The 19,697-nt window shown below is 40.6% G+C and overlaps 2 protein-coding genes across 2 annotated transcripts in view; both read left to right on the top strand.

Annotated features, from left to right (window-relative positions):
- The window catches only part of LOC139379544 (NACHT, LRR and PYD domains-containing protein 12-like), a 151,090-nt gene extending 134,094 nt beyond the window's left edge, over window positions 1-16,996 (top strand). Inside the window, exons 9-14 of the mRNA XM_071122360.1 lie at window positions 3,229-3,402; window positions 7,755-7,928; window positions 12,317-12,490; window positions 14,353-14,526; window positions 15,822-15,868; window positions 16,467-16,996. Coding sequence (XP_070978461.1) covers window positions 3,229-3,402; window positions 7,755-7,928; window positions 12,317-12,490; window positions 14,353-14,526; window positions 15,822-15,868; window positions 16,467-16,996 — 1,273 coding nt within the window. The remainder of the gene's footprint in view (window positions 1-3,228; window positions 3,403-7,754; window positions 7,929-12,316; window positions 12,491-14,352; window positions 14,527-15,821; window positions 15,869-16,466) is intronic.
- LOC139378820 (NLR family CARD domain-containing protein 3-like) lies at window positions 704-2,976 on the top strand. The gene is made up of 2 exons (XM_071121342.1): window positions 704-801; window positions 1,202-2,976. Exons 1-2 carry the CDS (start codon window positions 765-767, stop codon window positions 2,974-2,976), a joined length of 1,812 nt encoding a protein of 603 aa, XP_070977443.1. The 5' UTR covers window positions 704-764.
- Window positions 16,997-19,697: the final 2,701 nt, after the last annotated feature.

The following is a 19,697-nucleotide window of genomic DNA, read 5'->3' as shown; positions in this document are numbered from 1 at the left end:
TGTTCTACTGAACGAAGGTAAGAAGAATTCATGGGTCATGGTCAGTGAGTTAAACAACACTGTCTTTAGTCATTTCTCCTCTCCCATTTTACATTTATTGTTGTTGTTTTCATAATCCATAGGCTAATCATTTTGTCCATTTTCATAGTCCTAAAACAAAATTTAAAAAACATTCCCTCCGTGTGTGTGTGTGTGTGTGTGTGTGTGTGTGTGTGTGTGTGTGTGTGTGTGTGTGTGTGTGTGTGTGTGTGTGTGTGTGTGTGTGTGTGTGTGTGTGTGTGTGTGTGTGTGAGAGAGAGAGTGCGTGCGTGCGTGGGTGCGTGCGATGAGGAGATGTAATTTCAAGTTTTGTCCACAGAAATCGACAGGAGAGATCAGAGTCAGAGTATCTCAGTGGTCAGTCTTCCCAGAGTCATCAAACAGACCTGGACTCCATATTCAGTGTATGTGGTCCTGTTATGTACATTTGTTTTTGTTTACCTCAAGTAAAGTTGATCTGTCAATCATTCATTAATGTGTTAATGAGAAAGCATTTTGTCTCTTGCTTAACTTATTTACTTTATTTATTTCAGATGCTTGAAGAGAGTATTATGACATTTGTGAAGAACGAGCTGAAGATATTCAAGAGAATTCTTAGTCCAGAACTCCCAGAAGGCTTTGAGAGTCAGAAGCAGGATAAGGAAGTGGTGGATGCTGAAGATGAGAAGCAGGAGAGCAGTGCCAGAGAGGGGGCTCTGAAGATCACACTGCACATCCTGAGGAAAATGAACCAGAAGGAGCTTGCTGACACACTGGAGAAATGTAAAATCTGTCTGCCTCATGTTGAATGATGTTTTATAACATTTAAAAGCTGTAGCTAAAGTACAGCTAAAGCAGCTGTGTAACTCAATGATATTGTAGCAGCCTTAAAACAACACCTAGTGACCTCATCAAGTAGCAGCAGGGATGTGATTTGGTGATTAAATTAGAGAGAGAGAGAGAGAGAGAGAGAGAGAGAGAGAGAGAGAACATTAATAATACCATCAATAATACCAATGATAATATTAAACAGTCACACCAGTCTGTAATGATGAAAACATTTACGAAATTTATACAGTCAGTTAAGAGAATAAATTATTATAATTTAAAACGTTACAACAGTCCTATAATACTGTAGGCATTAAAACAGACGTAATATTAATATCCTCTGTGTTATTTCTAGATTCAGATGATCTTGCTGTGATTTGCCAACATGAACTCAAATCTAATCTAAAGAAGAAGTTTCAATGTGTATTTGAGGGGATCGCTAAACAAGGAAACCCAACACTTCTCAATAAGATCTACACAGAGCTCTACATCACAGAGGGTGGAACAGGAGAGGTCAATAATGAACACGAGCTAAGACAGATTGAGACAACAACCAGGAAACAAGCAACACCAGAGACTGCAATCAAATGTAATGACATCTTCAAACCCTTAACTGGACAAGACAAACCTATCAGAACTGTGCTGACAAAGGGAGTCGCTGGCATTGGAAAAACAGTCTCTGTGCAGAAGTTCATTCTGGACTGGGCTGAAGGAAAAGCAAATCAGGAAGTCCAATTTGTATTTTCATTCCCTTTTCGGGAGCTGAATTTGATGAAAGAGAACAAACACACTTTCATTGAACTTCTCAATCACTTCTCAATGGAAACCAAACAATCAAGAATCTCCAACTACAACAAGTACAAAGTTCTGTTCATCTTTGATGGTCTGGATGAGTGCCGACTGCCCCTAGACTTCCAGAAGAACAAGATCTGTTGTGACGTCACAGAGTCAACTTCAGTGGATGTTCTGCTGACAAATCTCATCAAGGGAAATCTGCTTCCCTCTGCTCTCCTCTGGATAACTACCCGACCTGCAGCAGCCAATAAGATCCCTTCAGGGTGTGTTGACCAATTGACAGAGGTACGAGGGTTCAATGACCCACAGAAGGAGGAGTACTTCAGGAAGAGATTCAGTGATGAGGACCTGGCCAGCAGAATCATCTCACACATAAAGACATCAAGGAGCCTCCACATCATGTGCCACATTCCAGTCTTCTGTTGGATTTCTGCAACAGTCCTTGAACACATGCTGAAACATAAGAGAGAAGAGATGCCCAAGACACTGACTGAGATGTACACACACCTTGTTGTGTTTCATACCAAACAGAAGAATGAAAAGTATCTTGGGAAAGAAGAGACAGGTCAACACTGGAATAAAGAGAGCATTCTGTCACTGGGAAAACTGGCTTTTCAACAGCTTGTGAAGGGCAATCTGATTTTCTATGAAGAAGACCTGAAAGAGGCTGGCATTGATGTCAATGAAGCCTCAGTGTACTCAGGATTGTGCACACAGCTCTTTAAAGAGGAATGTGGGCTGTACCAGGACAAGGTGTACTGCTTTGTTCATCTGAGCATTCAGGAGTTTCTGGCTGCTGTATATGTGTTCCTCTCATTCATCAACAACAATGAGAATCTAATGGACAAACTTCAAACAAAAGACGAACCTGAAGTTACTTTCTACAAGAGTGCTGTGGATAAAGCCTTACGATGTGAGACGGGAAACCTGGACCTTTTCCTCCGCTTCCTTCTGGGCCTCTCACTGGAGTCCAATCAGAAGCACTTACGAGGTCTACTGATAAAGACAAGAAGCAGCTCACAGACCCATGAAGAAACAGTCAAGTACATCAAAGAGAAGATCAGGGAGAATCCCTCTCCAGAGAGGTGCATCAATCTGTTCCACTGTCTGAATGAACTGAATGACCATTCTCTAGTGCAGGATATCCAAAGCTACCTGAGTTCAGGAAGTGTCTCCGAAGCCAAACTGTCACCTGCACAGTGGTCAGCTCTGGTCTTTGTGCTGCTGACTTCAGAAAAGGAGCTGGATGTGTTTGACCTGAAGAAATACTCCAGATCAGAGGAAGGTCTTCTGAGGCTGCTGCCAGTGGTCAAAGCCTCCAGAGCTGCTCTGTGAGTAAATAAAATGACATATAAGAACTAATCATCAAGAAGCAATATTAATTTTTGAAAAAAATACATATTGAAGAACAAACTGAATGCAATGATTTTCACATTATTATAACATTATCAACATACAATTCTTGGAGACGGAAAATGAATCTATATGTTGTTTCGGATAATTAACCAAATGCATCTGCCATTGTCCTTCTACACGACTCGTTAAATTAACAGTGTGTTTGTGAATTCATGATGATCTCTTTGTCAGGCTGTCAGGCTGTGGAGTCACAGAGAAAGGCTGTGCTTCACTGGTCTCAGCTCTGAGGTCAAACCCCTCACACCTGAGAGAGCTGGACCTGAGTAACAATGACCTGAAGGATTCAGGAGTGAAGCTGCTCTCTGCTGGACTGAGTAATCCCCACTGTAAACTGGAGACTCTGAGGTCAGTATTCCTGTAGTTGGTCAACAAGTGATAACTGTTCACCAGATCCACATGTGTTTACCAGACACACAGAGTCCACACCAAATGTGATTGGACAGTGAGGTTTACAGTTTTAAATGTGGTGCTATCCTCCAACATTTTGGATTTGAGATGGAATGTTTCATATTAGGTGACGGTACAGAATGTCACCTTTTATTTAAAGATTTTCAGTCACATACAGCCCTTAAGAAAATTAAGAGAGCACTGAAAAGTTATCAGTTTCTCTGGTTTTACTATTTATAGGTGTTTGGGTGAAATTAACATTTTTGTTTTATTCTATCTTCTTCTGACAACATGTCTCCCAAATCCCCCCCAACAATATTATCATTCAGAGCATTTATTTGCAGAAATGGTCAAAATAACAAAAAGTGTTATCAGACCTCGCATGCAAAGACAATAAGTTAAATATTTTTAAACAACACAATACTAATGTTTTAACTTAGGAAGAGTTCAGTCATCAATATTTGGTGGAATAAGCCTGATTTTCAAACACAGCTTTTAAGCATCTTGGAATGCCCTCCACCAGTCTTTCAAATGTATGTTTTTTGAGAACCTTGTACGTGGCTTGATTCATGCGTCCTTCACAAAGACAAATCTGCCCGATTGAAGCCTTGCTGAAGCACCCCCAGATCATCACCGATCCTCCACCAAATTTCACAGTGGGTTCGAGACACTGTGGCTTGTAGGTCTCTCCAGGTCTCGCAACCACTGTGAAATTTGGTGGAGGATCGGTGATGATCTGGGGGTGCTTCAGCAAGGCTTCAATCGGGCAGATTTGTCTCTGTGAAGAACGCATGAATCAAGCCACGTACAAGGTTGTCCTGGAAGAAAACTTGCTTCCTTCTGCTCTGACAATGTTCCCCAACTCTGAGGATTGGTTTTTCCAGCAGGACAATGCTCCATGCCACATAACCAGGTCAATCAAGGAGTGGATGGAGAACCACCAGACCCTGTCATGGCCAGCTTAATCTCCAGACCTGAACCTCATTGAAAACCTCTAGAATGTGATCAAGAGGAAGATGGATGGTCACAAGCCATCAAACAAAGCCGAGCTGATTTAATTTTTGCGCCAGGAGGCATAAAGTCACCCAACATCAATGTGAAAGACTGGTGGAGATCATGCCAAGAAGCAGGACAGTTGTGATTGAAAATCAGGGTTATTCCACCAAATATTGATTTCTAAACTCTTACTAAGTTAAAACATTAGTATTGTGTTGTTTAAAAATGAATATGACCTTATTTTCTTTACATTATTCGAGGTCTGACAACACTGTTTTCTGCAAATAAATTTTATTTGAAATTTAGAAAGGTTGTCAGTAGTTTATAGAATTAAACAAAATGTCAATTTTATCCAAACACATACCTATAAATAGTAAAACCAGAAAATCTGATAATTTTGCAGTGGTCTCTTAAATACAGTGCCTTGCGAAAGTATTCGGCCCCCTTGAACTTTGCGACATTTTGCCACATTTCAGGCTTCAAACATAAAGATATAAAACTGTATTGTTTTGTGAAGAATCAACAACAAGTGGGACACAATCATGAAGTGGAACGACATTTATTGAATATTTCAAACTTTTTTAACAAATCCAAAACGGAAAAATTGGGCGTGCAAAATTATTCAGCCCCTTTACTTTCAGTGCAGCAAACTCTCTCCAGAAGTTCAGTGAGGATCTCTGAATGATCCAATGTTGACCTAAATGACTAATGATGATAAATAAAATCCACCTGTGTGTAATCAAGTCTCCGTATAAATGCACCTGCACTGTGATAGTCTCAGAGGTCTGTTAAAAGCGCAGAGAGCATCGTGAAGAACAAGGAACACACCAGGCAGGTCCGAGATACTGTTGTGAAGAAGTTTAAAGCCGGATTTGGATACAAAAAGATTTCCCAAGCTTTAAACATCCCAAGGAGCACTGTGCAAGCGATAATATTGAAATGGAAGGAGTATCAGACCACTGCAAATCTACCAAGAACTGGCCGTCCCTCTAAACTTTCAGCTCATACAAGGAGAAAACTGATCAGAGATGCAGCCAAGAGGCCCATGATCACTCTGGATGAACTGCAGAGATCTACAGCTGAGGTGGGAGACTCTGTCCATAGGACAACAATCAGTCGTATATTGCACAAATCTGGCCTTTATGGAAGAGTGGCAAGAAGAAAGCCATTTCTTAAAGATATCCATAAAAAGTGTTGTTTAAAGTTTGCCACAAGCCACCTGGGAGACACACCAAACATGTGGAAGAAGGTGCTCTGGTCAGATGAAACCAAAATTGAACTTTTTGGCAACAATGCAAAACGTTATGTTTGGCGTAAAAGCAACACAGCTGAACACACCATCCCCACTGTCAAACATGGTGGTGGCAGCATCATGGTCTGGGCCTGCTTTTCTTCAGCAGGGACAGGGAAGATGGTTAAAATTGATGGGAAGATGGATGGAGCCAAATACAGGACCATTCTGGAAGAAAACCTGATGGAGTCTGCAAAAGACCTGAGACTGGGACGGAGATTTGTCTTCCAACAAGACAATGATCCAAAACATAAAGCAAAATCTACGAATGGTTCAAAAATAAACATATCCAGGTGTTAGAATGGCCAAGTCAAAGTCCAGACCTGAATCCAATCGAGAATCTGTGGAAAGAACTGAAAACTGCTGTTCACAAATGCTCTCCATCCAACCTCACTGAGCTCGAGCTGTTTTGCAAGGAGGAATGGGGAAAAAATGTCAGTCTCTCGATGTGCAAAACTGATAGAGACATACCCCAAGCGACTTACAGCTGTAATCGCAGCAAAAGGTGGCGCTACAAAGTATTAACTTAAGGGGGCTGAATAATTTTGCACACCCAATTTTTCAGTTTTTGATTTGTTAAAAAAGTTTGAAATATCCAATAAATGTCGTTCCACTTCATGATTGTGTCCCACTTGTTGTTGATTCTTCACAAAAAAAATACAGTTTTATATCTTTATGTTTGAAGTCTGAAATGTGGCAAAAGGTCGCAAAGTTCAAGGGGGCCGAATACTTTCGCAAGGCACTGTAAATAAAAAAACTGTTAATTTTACCGTTTAGAAATTAAAGCATTTTATGTATGCAGTTCTCCCATTTAAAAAAAAATCATAATTATTTGGACAATTCATTAAGTCAAAAGTTTAGTATTTGGTCCCATATTCCATGTCTGCAGTGATTACATCAAGCTTGTGATTCTACAAACTTGTTGAATTCATTTACAGGTTGTTTTGTTGTGTTTTAGATGTTTTTCCTAATAGAAACTGAATGGTGAATAATGTCCTGTCATTTTGGAGTCACTTCAATTGTATTGTCAGTAAGAATAGAAGATGTTTCTGAACACTTCTACATTCATGTGGATGCTACTATGATTATGAATAATCATGAATGATTCGTGAATGATGATGAATGAGAAAGTTACAGAGGCACAAAGATCATACACAACATGTTATCTACTCACTTAGACAGCAAAATATAGCCCAAAACACAACCAAAACAAACTGCAAACGCAATTAACGAGTTTGAGTCACAATCTTGATATAGTCATTGCGTTAAAGGAATATCAGACCAAATGCTATACTTTTGACAACTTTAATACACTATGAGATAAGTTGTTATTACTTATTATTTCTTGAAATAGGGGGACTAGATAAATAAAGTGCTTTCATTTGAAAATGGTGAAACAGATATGTATGAAAATACCCTCAAATAAAAGGTGACATTATATACTGTCACCTCACAAGAAACATTTGATCCCAAATACAAAATGTTGGAGTATAGAGCCACATTTAAAATGTTAGCTTCACTGTCAAAATAGATATGGTGTGGACTGTATACTCAATACAATCTAAATCTGATACCTCACTGTCTGTCTTTTGACTGATACTGCTTTTCAAACTGGTCTGGTCAGTACTCAAATATTTGTAATATGCATTGTCCTCTCTATAAGCAATACTTTGATAATTTGTCATTTCTAATAAGAATGTGTCATTTCTAATCATTTCTAGTAATGATACATTAATTTATGAATATATATGGCAGCTTTCAGGACACTGATATATCTGAATATGTAGAAAAATATACTGCCCCTATTTTCACCACCAAAGAATAGCAGTGTGATTTTAATATAATTTGACCCTTTGCAGGCTGTCAGGCTGTCTAGTCACAGAGGAAGGCTGTGCTTCTCTGGTCTCAGCTCTGAGGTCAAACCCAACACATTATTCGTGCCCGGTTAACAGCTTAAGCAGGGAAAGCTAAGTGTAACATTTTAATATAACCTGTCTGTCATTGTCTGTCTTCTGTGTTTCAGACTCGCTGGTTGTAAACTCACAGACACATCCTGTAAAGTGTTGGCCTCAGTTCTCAGTTCAAACCCCTCACACCTGAGAGAGTTGGATCTGAGGAACAATGACCTGAAGGATTCAGGAGTGAAGCTGCTCTCTGCTGGACTGGAGAATTCCCACTGTAAACTGGAGACTCTGAGGTCAGTATTCCTGTAGTTGGTCAACAAGTGGTAACTGTTCACCAGATCCACATCCACCAGGCACACATAGTCCACACCATATGTGTTTGGACAGTAAAGCTTACAGTTTTAAATGTGGTGCTATGCTCCAACATTTTGGATTTGAGATGGAATGTTTCATATTAGGAGACAGTACAGAATGTCACCTTTTTCCACCAGGATCTCAGTAATCACTGCCTCGATGCCAGCGTCCATTATGGGGTACGCGGTCAAACGATCACCACTAATCACTGTTTTACCGCTCCCTAAAACACTTCAGCGAGCAGGCCTTTCTAATCGACTTGACCCGGGTATCCTGGAACGATATTGACCTCATCCCGTCAGTAGAGAATGCCTGGTTGTGATACAGACGACACTGTATCGCAACCAGCCGTGATTGAGAGATTCTCCCAATCACGGCATAGGGCGGCATCCTAGGGCGGCGCACAATTGGCCCAGTGTCGCCAGAGTTTGGCCGGTGTAGGCCGTCATGGTAAATAAGAATTAGTTCTTAACTGACTTGCCGAGTTAAATAAAGGTAAAATATATATATTTTTAAATAAAAATCTAAAATAAGCATTCCCCTTTCAAAAAATGTAGAACTAAGAAGAGATGTAGCCCTTGGTTCACTCCAGACTTGACTGCCCTTTTCCAGCACAAACATATCCTGTGGCGTACTGCACTAGCTTAGAATAGTTCCCACGATATGCAACTTTTCAGGGAATTCAAGAACCAACATACCCAGTCAGTTAGCAAAGCAAAGGCTAGCTTTTTCAAACAGAAATGTTCATCCATGCAGTACTAATTCCAAAAAGTTTTGGGACACTGTAAAGTCCATGGAGAATAAGACACCTCTTCCCAGCTGCCCACTGCACTGAGACTAGGAAACACTGTCACCACCAATAATTCCACGATAATTGAGAATTTCAAGAAGCATTTCTGTACGGCTGGCCATGCTTTCCACCTGGCGATCCCAAACCCAGCCAAAAGCTCTGCATCCCCTACAGCAACTGGCCCAAAGAGGCAGTGGTCATCCCCCTCTTCAAATGGGGAGACACTCTAGACCCAAACTGTTGCAGACCTGTATCCATCCTGCCCTGCCTTTCTAAAGTCTTTGAAAGCCAAGTGAACAAACAGATCACCGACCATTTTGAATCCCACCGTACTTTCTCCGTTATGCAATCTGGTTTCCGAGCTGGTCACGGCTGCACCTCAGCCATGCTCAAGGTCACAAATGATATCATAACTTCCATCGATAAAAGACAGTACTGTGCAGCTGTCTTCTTCAACCTGGCCAAGACTTTCGACTCTGTCAATCACCATATTCTTATTGGCAGACTCAACAGCCTTGGTTTCTCAAATGACTGCCTCGCCTGGTTCACCAACTACTTCTCAGACAGAGTTCAGTGTGTCAAATCGGAGGGCCTGTTGTCCAGACCTCTGGCAGTCTCTATGGGGGTGCCACAGGGTTCAATTCTCGGGACGATTATTTTCTCTGTATACTGTATATCAATGATGTCGCTCTTGCTGCGGGTGATTATTTGATCCACCTCTACGCAGACAACACCATTCTGTATACATCTGGCCCTTATTTGGACACTGTGTTAACAAACCCCCAAACAAGCTTCAATGCCATTCAACACTCCTTCTGTGGCCTCCATCTCCTCTTAAATGCTAGTTAAACGAAATGCATGCTCTTCAACCAATCACTGCCCGCACCTGCCGGCCCAACTAGCATCACTACTCTGGACAGTTCTGACTTAGAATATGTGGACAACTATAAATACCTAGGTGTCTGGCTAGACTGTAAACTCTCCTTCCAGACACAATATTAAACATCTTTGATCCAAAATTAAGTCTAGAATCAGCTTCCTATTTCGCAACAAAGCCTCCTTCACTCATGCTGCCAAACATACCCTCGTAAAACTGACTATCCTACCGATCCTTGACTTGGGCGATGTCATTTACCAAATAGCCTCCAACACTCAACTCAGCAAATTGGATGCAGTCTTTCACAGTGCCATCCGTTTTGTCACCAAAGCCCCATATACTACCCACCACTGCGACCTGTATGCTCTCGTTGGCTTGTACTCGCTACATATTCGTTGCCAAACTGGCTCCAGGTCATCTATAAGTCTTTGCTAGGTAAAGTCACGCCTTATCTCAGCTCACTGGTCACCATAGCAGCACCCACCAGTAGCACGTGCTCCAGCAGGTATATTTCACTGGTCATCCCCAAAGCAAAAACCTACTTTGGCTGCCTTTCCTTCCAGTTATCTGCTGCCAATGACTGGAATGAATTGCTAAAATCACTGAAGTTGGAGACTTATTATGTCCCTCATTAACTTTAAGCATCAGCTTTCAGATCGCTGCACTTGTACACAGCCCATCTGTAAATAGCCCATCCAACCAACTACCTACCTCATCCCCAGATTTGTTTTTGTTTTTCTGCTCTTTTGCACACCAGTATTTCTACTTGCACATCCTCATCTGCACAACTATCAATCCAGTGTTAATTGCTAAATTGAAATTACTTTTATTCCATGTGTAACTCTGTGTTGTTGTTTGTGTCACACTGCTTTGCTTTGTCTTGGCCAGGTTGCAGTTGTAAATGAGAACTTGTTCTCAACTGGCCTACCTGGTTAAATAAAGGTGTTCTCACCTGGCCACCTGGTTAAATAAAGGTGTTCTCAACTGGCCTACCTGGTTAAATAAAGGTGAAATTTAAAAAAAGTTTTTCATAGTTATATATTTTACCGTTTAGAAATGAAAGCACTCTATGTATGTAGTTGTCCCATTTTTTTTAGTATTTGGTCCCATGTTCCATGCCTCCAGTGATTACATCAAGCTTGTAATTCTACTAACTTGTTGAATTCACTTGCAGTTTGTTTTGGTTGTGTTTCAGATTATGTTTTTCTTAATAGAAACTGAATGGTGAATAATGTCCTGTCATTTTGGAGTCACTTCACTTGTATTGTCAGTAAGAATAGAAGATGTTTCTGAACACTTCTACATTCATGTGGATGCTACTATGATTATGAACAATCCTGAATGAATCTTGAATAATGTCGAATTACAAAGTTATAGAGGCACAAAGGTCAGAAAATAATGCTAACCTCTCCTGTTATTGGTAATGGTGAGAGGTTAGCATGTTTTGTTGTAGCCTCTGTTATTGGTCATGGTGAGAGGTTAGCATGTTTTTTTGTAGCCTCTGTTATTGGTAATGGTGAGAGGTTAGCATGTTTTGTTGTCGTCTCGTCTCTGTTATTGGTAATGGTGAGAGGTTAGCATGTTTTGTTGTAGCCCCTGTTATTGGTAATGGTGAGAGGTTAGCATGTTTTGTTGTAGCCCCTGTTATTGGTAATGGTGAGAGGTTAGCATGTTTTGTTGTAGCCCCTGTTATTGGTAATGGTGAGAGGTTAGCATGTTTTGTTGTATCCCCTGTTATTGGTAATGGTGAGAGGTTAGCATGTTTTGTTGTCGTCTCTGTTATTGGTAATGGTGAGAGGTTAGCATGTTTTATTGTAGCCTCTGTAACTTTGTCACTCATTACTATTAATTATTCATTTATTATTTTTCTTAATAATGGCATCATCAGGATTAATTTAGTGGTGTTTAGAAACATGTTGTTCGCTCACTAAGAAAGACATTTACTCCAGTCATCATCTACCATTTTAATATTGGGCAAAACAAACTGCAAATGCAATCAATGAGTTTGAGTCACAGGTTTGATGTAGTCAGGAATATCAGACCAAATACTATACTTTTGACTACTTTAATAGACTATAGGTGAATTGGTCAGAATACTTATGACTTCTTCAAAAAGGGGGCTGGATACATAAATACATGGATACATATTATTTCTAAACGTGAAACAGATTTGTATTAAAATATCCTCAAATTAAAGGTGACATTATATACTGTCACATCATATGAAACATTTGATCTGAAATCCAAAATGTTTGAGTACAGAGCCACATTTAAAATATTAGCTTCACTGTCAAAATAGATATGGTGTGGACTGTATACTCAATACAATCTAAATCTGATACCTCACTGTCTAAATAGATATGGTGTGGACTGTATACTCAATACAATCTAAATCTGATACCTCACTGTCTGTCTTTTGACTGATACTGCTTTTTAAATTGGTCTGGTCAGTCTACTCAAATATTTGTACTATACATGTTTCTATCTGCAGGCAATACTTTGATAATTTCTAATTTCTAATAACGATACATTCATTTATGAATAGATATGGCAGGTTTCAGAACACTGATATATGTGAATATGTTGGAAAAAATATACTGCCACTATTTTCACCACCAAATAATATCAGTGTGATTTTAATATGATTTTACTCTTTGTAGGCTGTCAGGCTGTCTAGTCACAGAGGAAGGCTGTGCTTCTCTGGTCTCAGCTCTGAGGTCAAACCCCTCACACCTGAGAGAGCTGGATCTCAGTAACAATGACCTGAAGGATTCAGGAGTGGAGCTGCTCTCTGCTGGACTGGGGAATCCCCACTGTAACCTGGAGACTCTGAGGTCAGTATTCCTGTAGTTGGTCAACAAGTGATAACTGTTCACCAGATCCACATGTGTTTACCAGGCATACATAGTCCACACCATATGTGTTTGGACAGTGAAGCTTACAGTTTTACATTTGGTGCTATGCTCCAGCATTTTGGATTTGAGATAGAATGTTTCATATTAGGAGACAGTACAGAATGTCACCTTTTGTTTGAGGTTAATGGTGAGAGGTTAGTATGTTTTGTTGTAGCCTCTGTAATATTCTCACTCATTATTATTAATCAAATCAACTCAAATCAAATGTATTTATAAAGCCCTTCGTACATCAGCTGATATCTCAAAGTGCTGTACAGAAACCCAGCCTAAAACCCCAAACAGCAAGCAATGCAGGTGTAGAAGCACGATGGCTAGGAAAAACTCCCTAGAAAGGCCAAAACCTAGGAAGAAACCTAGAGAGGAACCAGGCTATGTGGGGTGGCCAGTCCTCTTCTGGCTTTGTCGGGTGGAGATTATAACAGAACATGGCCAAGATGTTCAAATGTTCATAAATGACCAGCATGGTCCAATAATAATAAGGCAGAACAGTTGAAACTGGAGCAGCAGCACGGCTAGGTGGACTGGGGACAGCAAGGAGTCATCATGTCAGGTAGTCCTGAGGCATGGTCCTAGGGCTCAGGTCCTCCAAGAGAGAGAAATAAAGAGAGAAAGAGAGAATTAGAGAGAGCACACTTAAATTCACACAGGACCCCAGATAGGACATGAGAAGTACTCCAGATATAACAAACTGACCCTAGCCCCCCGACACATAAACTACTGCAGCATAAATACTGGAGGCTGAGACAGGAGGGGTCAGGAGACACTGACAGACAGGTTGATTCGTTAATGATTTGTATTAATCAAGGCATCATCAGGATTAATATAGTAGTGTTTTAGAAACATGTTTCTACTTAGAAAGTACATTTCTCCAGGCATCACCACCATTTTAATATTGGGAAAAATGTAACCTAAAACACAACCAAAACAAACTGCAAATGCAATCAACGAGTTTGAGTCACAAGCTTAATGTGGTCATTACGTTCAATGAATAGGGGACCAAACATTTTCGACGACTTTAATACACTCTGAGTTAATAGTTCAGAATACTTATGACTTCTTCAAATAGGGGGACTAGATACATAAAGTGCTTTTATTTTTCTAAACAGTGAAACGGATATGTATGAAAATACCCTCAAATAAAAGGTGACATTATATACTGTCCCCTCATATGAAACATTTGATCTGAAATCCAAAATGTTGGAGTATAGAGACACATTTAAAATGTTAGCTTCACTGTCTAAATAGATATGGTGTGGACTGTATACTCAATACAATCTAAATCTGATACCTCACTGTCTAAATAGATATGGTGTGGACTGTATACTCAATACAATCTAAATCTGATACCTCACTGTCTAAATAGATATGGTGTGGACTGTATACTCAATACAATCTAAATCTGATACCTCACTGTCTAAATAGATATGGTGTGGACTGTATACTCAATACAATCTAAATCTGATACCTCACTGTCTAAATAGATATGGTGTGGACTGTATACTCAATACAATCTAATCTGATACCTCACTGTCTGTCTTTTGACTGATACTGCTTTTTAAACTGGTCTGGTCAGTCCACTCAAATATTTGTTAATATGCATCTTTCTATCTACAAGCAATACTTGGAGAATGTGTCATTTACAATAATAATATATTCATAAATGAATAGATATGGCAGGTTTCAGGACACTGATGTATCTGAATATGTAGAAAAATATACTGTCACTATTTTCACCACCAAAGAATATCAGTGTGATTATAATATGATTTGACTCTTTGCAGGCTGTCAGGTTGTCTAGTCACAGAGGAAGGCTGTGTTTCTCTGGTCTCAGCTCTGGAGTCAAACCCCTCACACCTGAAAGAGCTGGACCTGAGCTACAATCACCCAGGAGACTCAGGAGTCAGACTGCTCTCTGCTGGACTGGAGGATCCACACTGCAGACTGGAGAAACTCAAGTATGTAGAGGGTTTATGTCAATGTTCATATCAGACATGTTTGACTCATCAGGCTAATTAACCTCTAGCGTCGAGCAATCCCGTATCCGGGAGCGTAATCATAGCCTCAAGCTCATTAGCATAACGCAACGTTAACTATTCATGAAAATCGGAAATGAAATGAAATAAATATATTGGCTCTCAAGCTTAGCCTTTTGTTAACAACACTGTCATCTCAGATTTTCAAAATATGCTTTTCAACCATAGCTACACAAGCATTTGTGTAAGAGTATTGATAGCTAGCATAGCATTAAGCCTAGCATTCAGCAGGCAACATTTTCACAAAAACAAGAAAAGCATTCAAATAAAATAATTTACCTTAGAAGAACTTCGGATGTTTTCAATGAGGAGACTCTCAGTTAGATAGCAAATGTTCAGTTTTTCCAAAAAGATTATTTGTGTAGTAGAAATCGCTCCGTTTTGTTCATAACGTTTGGCTAAGAAAAAAACCCGAAAATTCAGTCATTACAACGCCAAACTTTTTTCCAAATTAACTCCATAATATCGACAGAAACATGGCAACGTTGGTTAGAATCAATCCTAAAGGTGTTTTTCACATATCTATTCGATGATAAATCATTCGTGGCAGTTGGGTTTCTCCTCTGAAACAAAAGGAAAAATACACGCAGGTGGAGATTACGCAATAATTGCAACGGAGGACACCAAGCGAGCACCTGGTAAATGTAGTCTGGTCAATCTTCCAATGATATGCCTACAAATACGTCACAATGCTGCAGACACCTTGGGGAAACAACAGAAAGTCTAAGCTCATTCCTGGCGCATTCACAGCCATATAAGGAGACATTGGAACACAGCGCATTCAAAATCTGGGGCATTTCCTGTTTGAAATTTCATCTTGGTTTCCCCTGTAGCATCAGTTCTGTGGCACTCACAGACAATATCTTTGCAGATTTGGAAACGTCAGAGTGTTTTCTTTCCAAAGCTGTCAATTATATGCATAGTCGAGCATCTTTTCGTGACAAAATATCTTGTTTAAAACGGGAACGTTTTTTTATCCAAAAATTAAAAGAGCGCCCCTTATATCAAAGAAGACAAACATTCTGACCACCACTTGGACAAAGTTATATGTTACTGTGTGTGCGTGTGTGTGTGTGTGTGTGTGTGTGTGTGTGTGTGTGTGTGTGTGTGTGTGTGTGTGTGTGTGTGTGTGTGTGTGTGTGTGTGTGTGTGTGTGTGTGTGTGTGAATTCAGGTGTATCCCTCAATGACTGTCTGTTCTTCTGCTTACCGCTACAGTGTGGAACATGGTGGAGAGAACAGAATGAAACCTGGGCCTAGAAAATGTGAGTGTTGACAGCTGTGAAGAATATGACTAAGAATAAGTCTTAATTCAGGTTAAGTCAAAGTCAAAGACCACCATCATTACTTACTTGGTCATATTAAATATCAGCTGTAGTTCTACAGAAGCAGAAATCAGGTACACCAAAGTTTACAAAGTGTTGCTTTGACAATGCGTGTGTGTGTGTGTGTGTGTGTGTGTGTGTGTGTGTGTGTGTACGTTCGTATTACTAAATGTGTGTTTATGTTCATGTATACAGGTGTGTGTGTGGATGTGTGTGTGTGTGTTACGTTAGAAGTGTGTGTGTGTGTGTGTTCATGATGCATACAGGTGAGTGTGTGTGTGTGTGGTATCTTAGTGTTACATTAGAAATGTGTGTGTGTGTGTGTGTGTGTGTGTGTGTGTGTGTGTGTGTGTGTGTGTGTGTGTAATTAATGGGAACAAGTGTGTTTATATTACCATACAGTATAACATATGATCATTCAACAAGTCTCAAGTTACCTTAACTTCTCCTTTTGATACCTAGAAACATCTACATTAAATTAATTAGTGAAAAGTGAAGGATAATGATTTCTAATATTGTGTCTGGTTTCATCCATCAGATGTCTGTGATCTCACACTGGACCCAAACACAGTAGACAGACTCCTCTCTCTGTCTGAGGAGAACAGAAAGGTGACATGTAGGACAGAGGAGCAGCCGTATCCTGATCACCCAGAGAGATTTGAGGGCTGTAGACAGGTGCTGTGTAGAGAGGGTCTGACTGGGCGCTGTTACTGGGAGGTAGAGTGGAGTGGGAGAGAGGCTGGCATAGGAGTGACATATAAAGGAATCAGCAGGAAAGGAAGAGGAGGGGTTAAGGACTGTTATCTTGGATTCAATGACAAGTCCTGGAGTCTGTCCTGCTCAGACAACAGTTACACTGCCTATCACAATAATAATCCCTCTACCATAGATGTCCCCTCCTCCAGACCCCACAGAGTAGGAGTGTATCTGGACTGGCCAGCCGGCACGCTGTCCTTCTATAGAGCCTCCTCCGACACACTGAACCACCTGTACACAATCACCTCCACATTCACTGAGCCCCTCTTTCCAGGGTTTTGGGTTGATTACAACTCCTCAGTGTCCCTGTAAATAATAACCTGACACACACACACTGAAACACACAAACACTGGACACACACACAATAGACTTACACACACTGGACACACACACACACACACTGAACACACACACACACACACACACACATTGGACCCACACACGCAAACACACACACACACACACACACATACTCACTCAAACACACACACACACGCACACACTAGACGCACACAGTGGACACACACACACACACACACACACACACTGGACAAAAACAAACACACACACACAAACACACAGCGGACACACACACACACACTGGACTCAAAAACACTAACACACACACACTGGACACACACACACACACACACACACACACACAAAGTGGACATACATGCACACACACTGGACACACAAACACACACTGGACACGCACATTGGACACACACAAACCTACAAATACACACACTGGACACACACATTGGACACACACAAACAAACACATATTGGACACACACACACACACACACATTGGACACACACACACACACACAAACACACAGAGGACACACACACACACACTGGACTCAAAAACACTAACACACACACACTGGACACACACACACACACACACACACACACACACACACACACACACACACACACACACACTGGACACACACACACACACACACACACACACACTGGACACACACACCAAGTGGTTCCACAAACACAGATATCACTTCAAAACCTGAAAAACTAAAATGAAAAAATAGCCATTCAGGGCACCAGTCTAGTGAGGACCAGTGGTTGCTTGGCAGTTTCTGGATCCCAGGTTCTAGAACAGCATCTATCCCAGTTCTATCTGCCTGTTAAATCAGTTTCTGGACCACAGGTTCTAGAACAGCTTCTATCCCAGTTATATCTGCCTGTTAAATCAGTTTCTGGACCACAGGTTCTAGAACAGCTTCTATCCCAGTTCTATCTGCCTGTTAAATCAGTTTCTGGATCACAGGTTCTAGAACAGCTTCTATCCCAGTTCTATCTGCCTGTTAAATCAGTTTCTGGACCACAGGTTCTAGAATAGCTTCTATCCCAGTTCTATCTGCCTCTTAAATTAGTTTCTGGATCACAGGTTCTAGAACAGCTTCTATCCCAGTTCTATCTGCCTGTTAAATCAGTTTCTGGACCACAGGTTCTAGAACAGCTTCTATCCCAGTTCTATCTGCCTGTAAAATCAGTTTCTGGACCACAGGTTCTAGAACAGCTTCTATCCCAGTTCTATCTGCTTGTTAAATTAGTTTCTGGACTACAGGTTCTAGAATAGCTTCTATCCCAGTTCTATCTGCCTGTTAAATCATCAACCTAAACTGTTTCCATCAGACTATTAGAACATGACTGAACCTTTTGGTTCCTTTTCTGATCTTTTACCACTTTGCATTTTAATGACATATTTTACTGTTTGTGTTTGTACCACAGGAGGTTGGTGGGACCTTAATTGGGGAGGACAGGCTTGTAATGGCTGGAGGGGAATAAGTGGAATGGTATCAAACACGTGGTTTCCATGTGTTCCATTTCATTCACTCTGTTCCAGACATTATTATGAGCCGTCCTCCCCTCAGCAGCCTCCTCTGGTATGTACTGTCCTATATGTGAGAGATCCAACAATGAATTACAATGTATGTTTTACTTTTAATACCTGCAAATGGCAAATAAACTACTTGAACTCCTATTGAATGTCTGCAGCCGACTAGGCTGTTGGCGTCTGACAAGAGGTGAAAATATTACAGGAATATTCTGCAAATGTTGATGAAGACGTCACTCAATCCACCCAAAACAACATGCAGTCTTTCCACAAGACTCCCATGAAGTTATAGTGTGACGTTATGAGTTGACGTTAAAGTAACATTCTCAGAACATACTGCACTTGTTTTATACTGTTTTAGATGGATCCTCTGTTTATCATCTTGTTTTATACTGTTTTAGATGGATCCTCTGTTTATCATCTTGTTTTATACTGTTTTAGATGGATCCTCTGTTTATCATCTTGTTTTATACTGTTTTAGATGGATCCTCTGTTTAAACATTTAAACTCGTACAATAACTCCAAAATACCAATTTGATAATTTGTTCTGTTTTTTTATGTTGAATAACAAATTGTACAATTATATATATATGCTCAAGGGAAGGATTAGCAGTGTGGTTAGGATTGAGGTTAGGATTCAAATCTGATTTTATTACTTTGTGCCTGTGCCAGTTAGTGACCACTTTACAGAACTGCCTCCAGGGCAAGATTCATGACAATAAATGCCAACCTGCCTCCCAGTCATCCCCTCCTTATCTTTACAAGGCTGTAGAACATACAAGCTAGTGATGTGGGGGTTCTCTCATAACCCTCAGTCCCCAGGTGGGTAGATGGCAGGTTGAATAAAGAGAAGCTAGTGATGTGGGGGTTCTCTCATAACCCTCAGTCCCCAGGTGGGTAGATGGCAGGTTGAATAAAGAGAAGCTAGTGATGTGGGGGTTCTCTCATAACCCTCAGTCCCCAGGTGGGTAGATGGCAGGTTGAATAAAGAGAAGCTAGTGATGTGGGGGTTCTCTCATAACCCTCAGTCCCCAGATGGGTAGATGGCAGGTTGAATAAAGAGAAGCTAGTGATGTGGGGGTTCTCTCATAACCCTCAGTCCCCAGGTGGGTAGATGGCAGGTTGTATAAAGAGAATCTAGT

Source organism: Oncorhynchus clarkii, chromosome 21, assembly GCF_045791955.1.
Source record: "Oncorhynchus clarkii lewisi isolate Uvic-CL-2024 chromosome 21, UVic_Ocla_1.0, whole genome shotgun sequence".
NCBI classification, from domain to species: domain Eukaryota; kingdom Metazoa; phylum Chordata; class Actinopteri; order Salmoniformes; family Salmonidae; genus Oncorhynchus; species Oncorhynchus clarkii.
The sequence above is the reverse complement of the archived record's forward strand: the minus strand, read 5'-3'. Positions and strand labels throughout refer to the sequence as shown.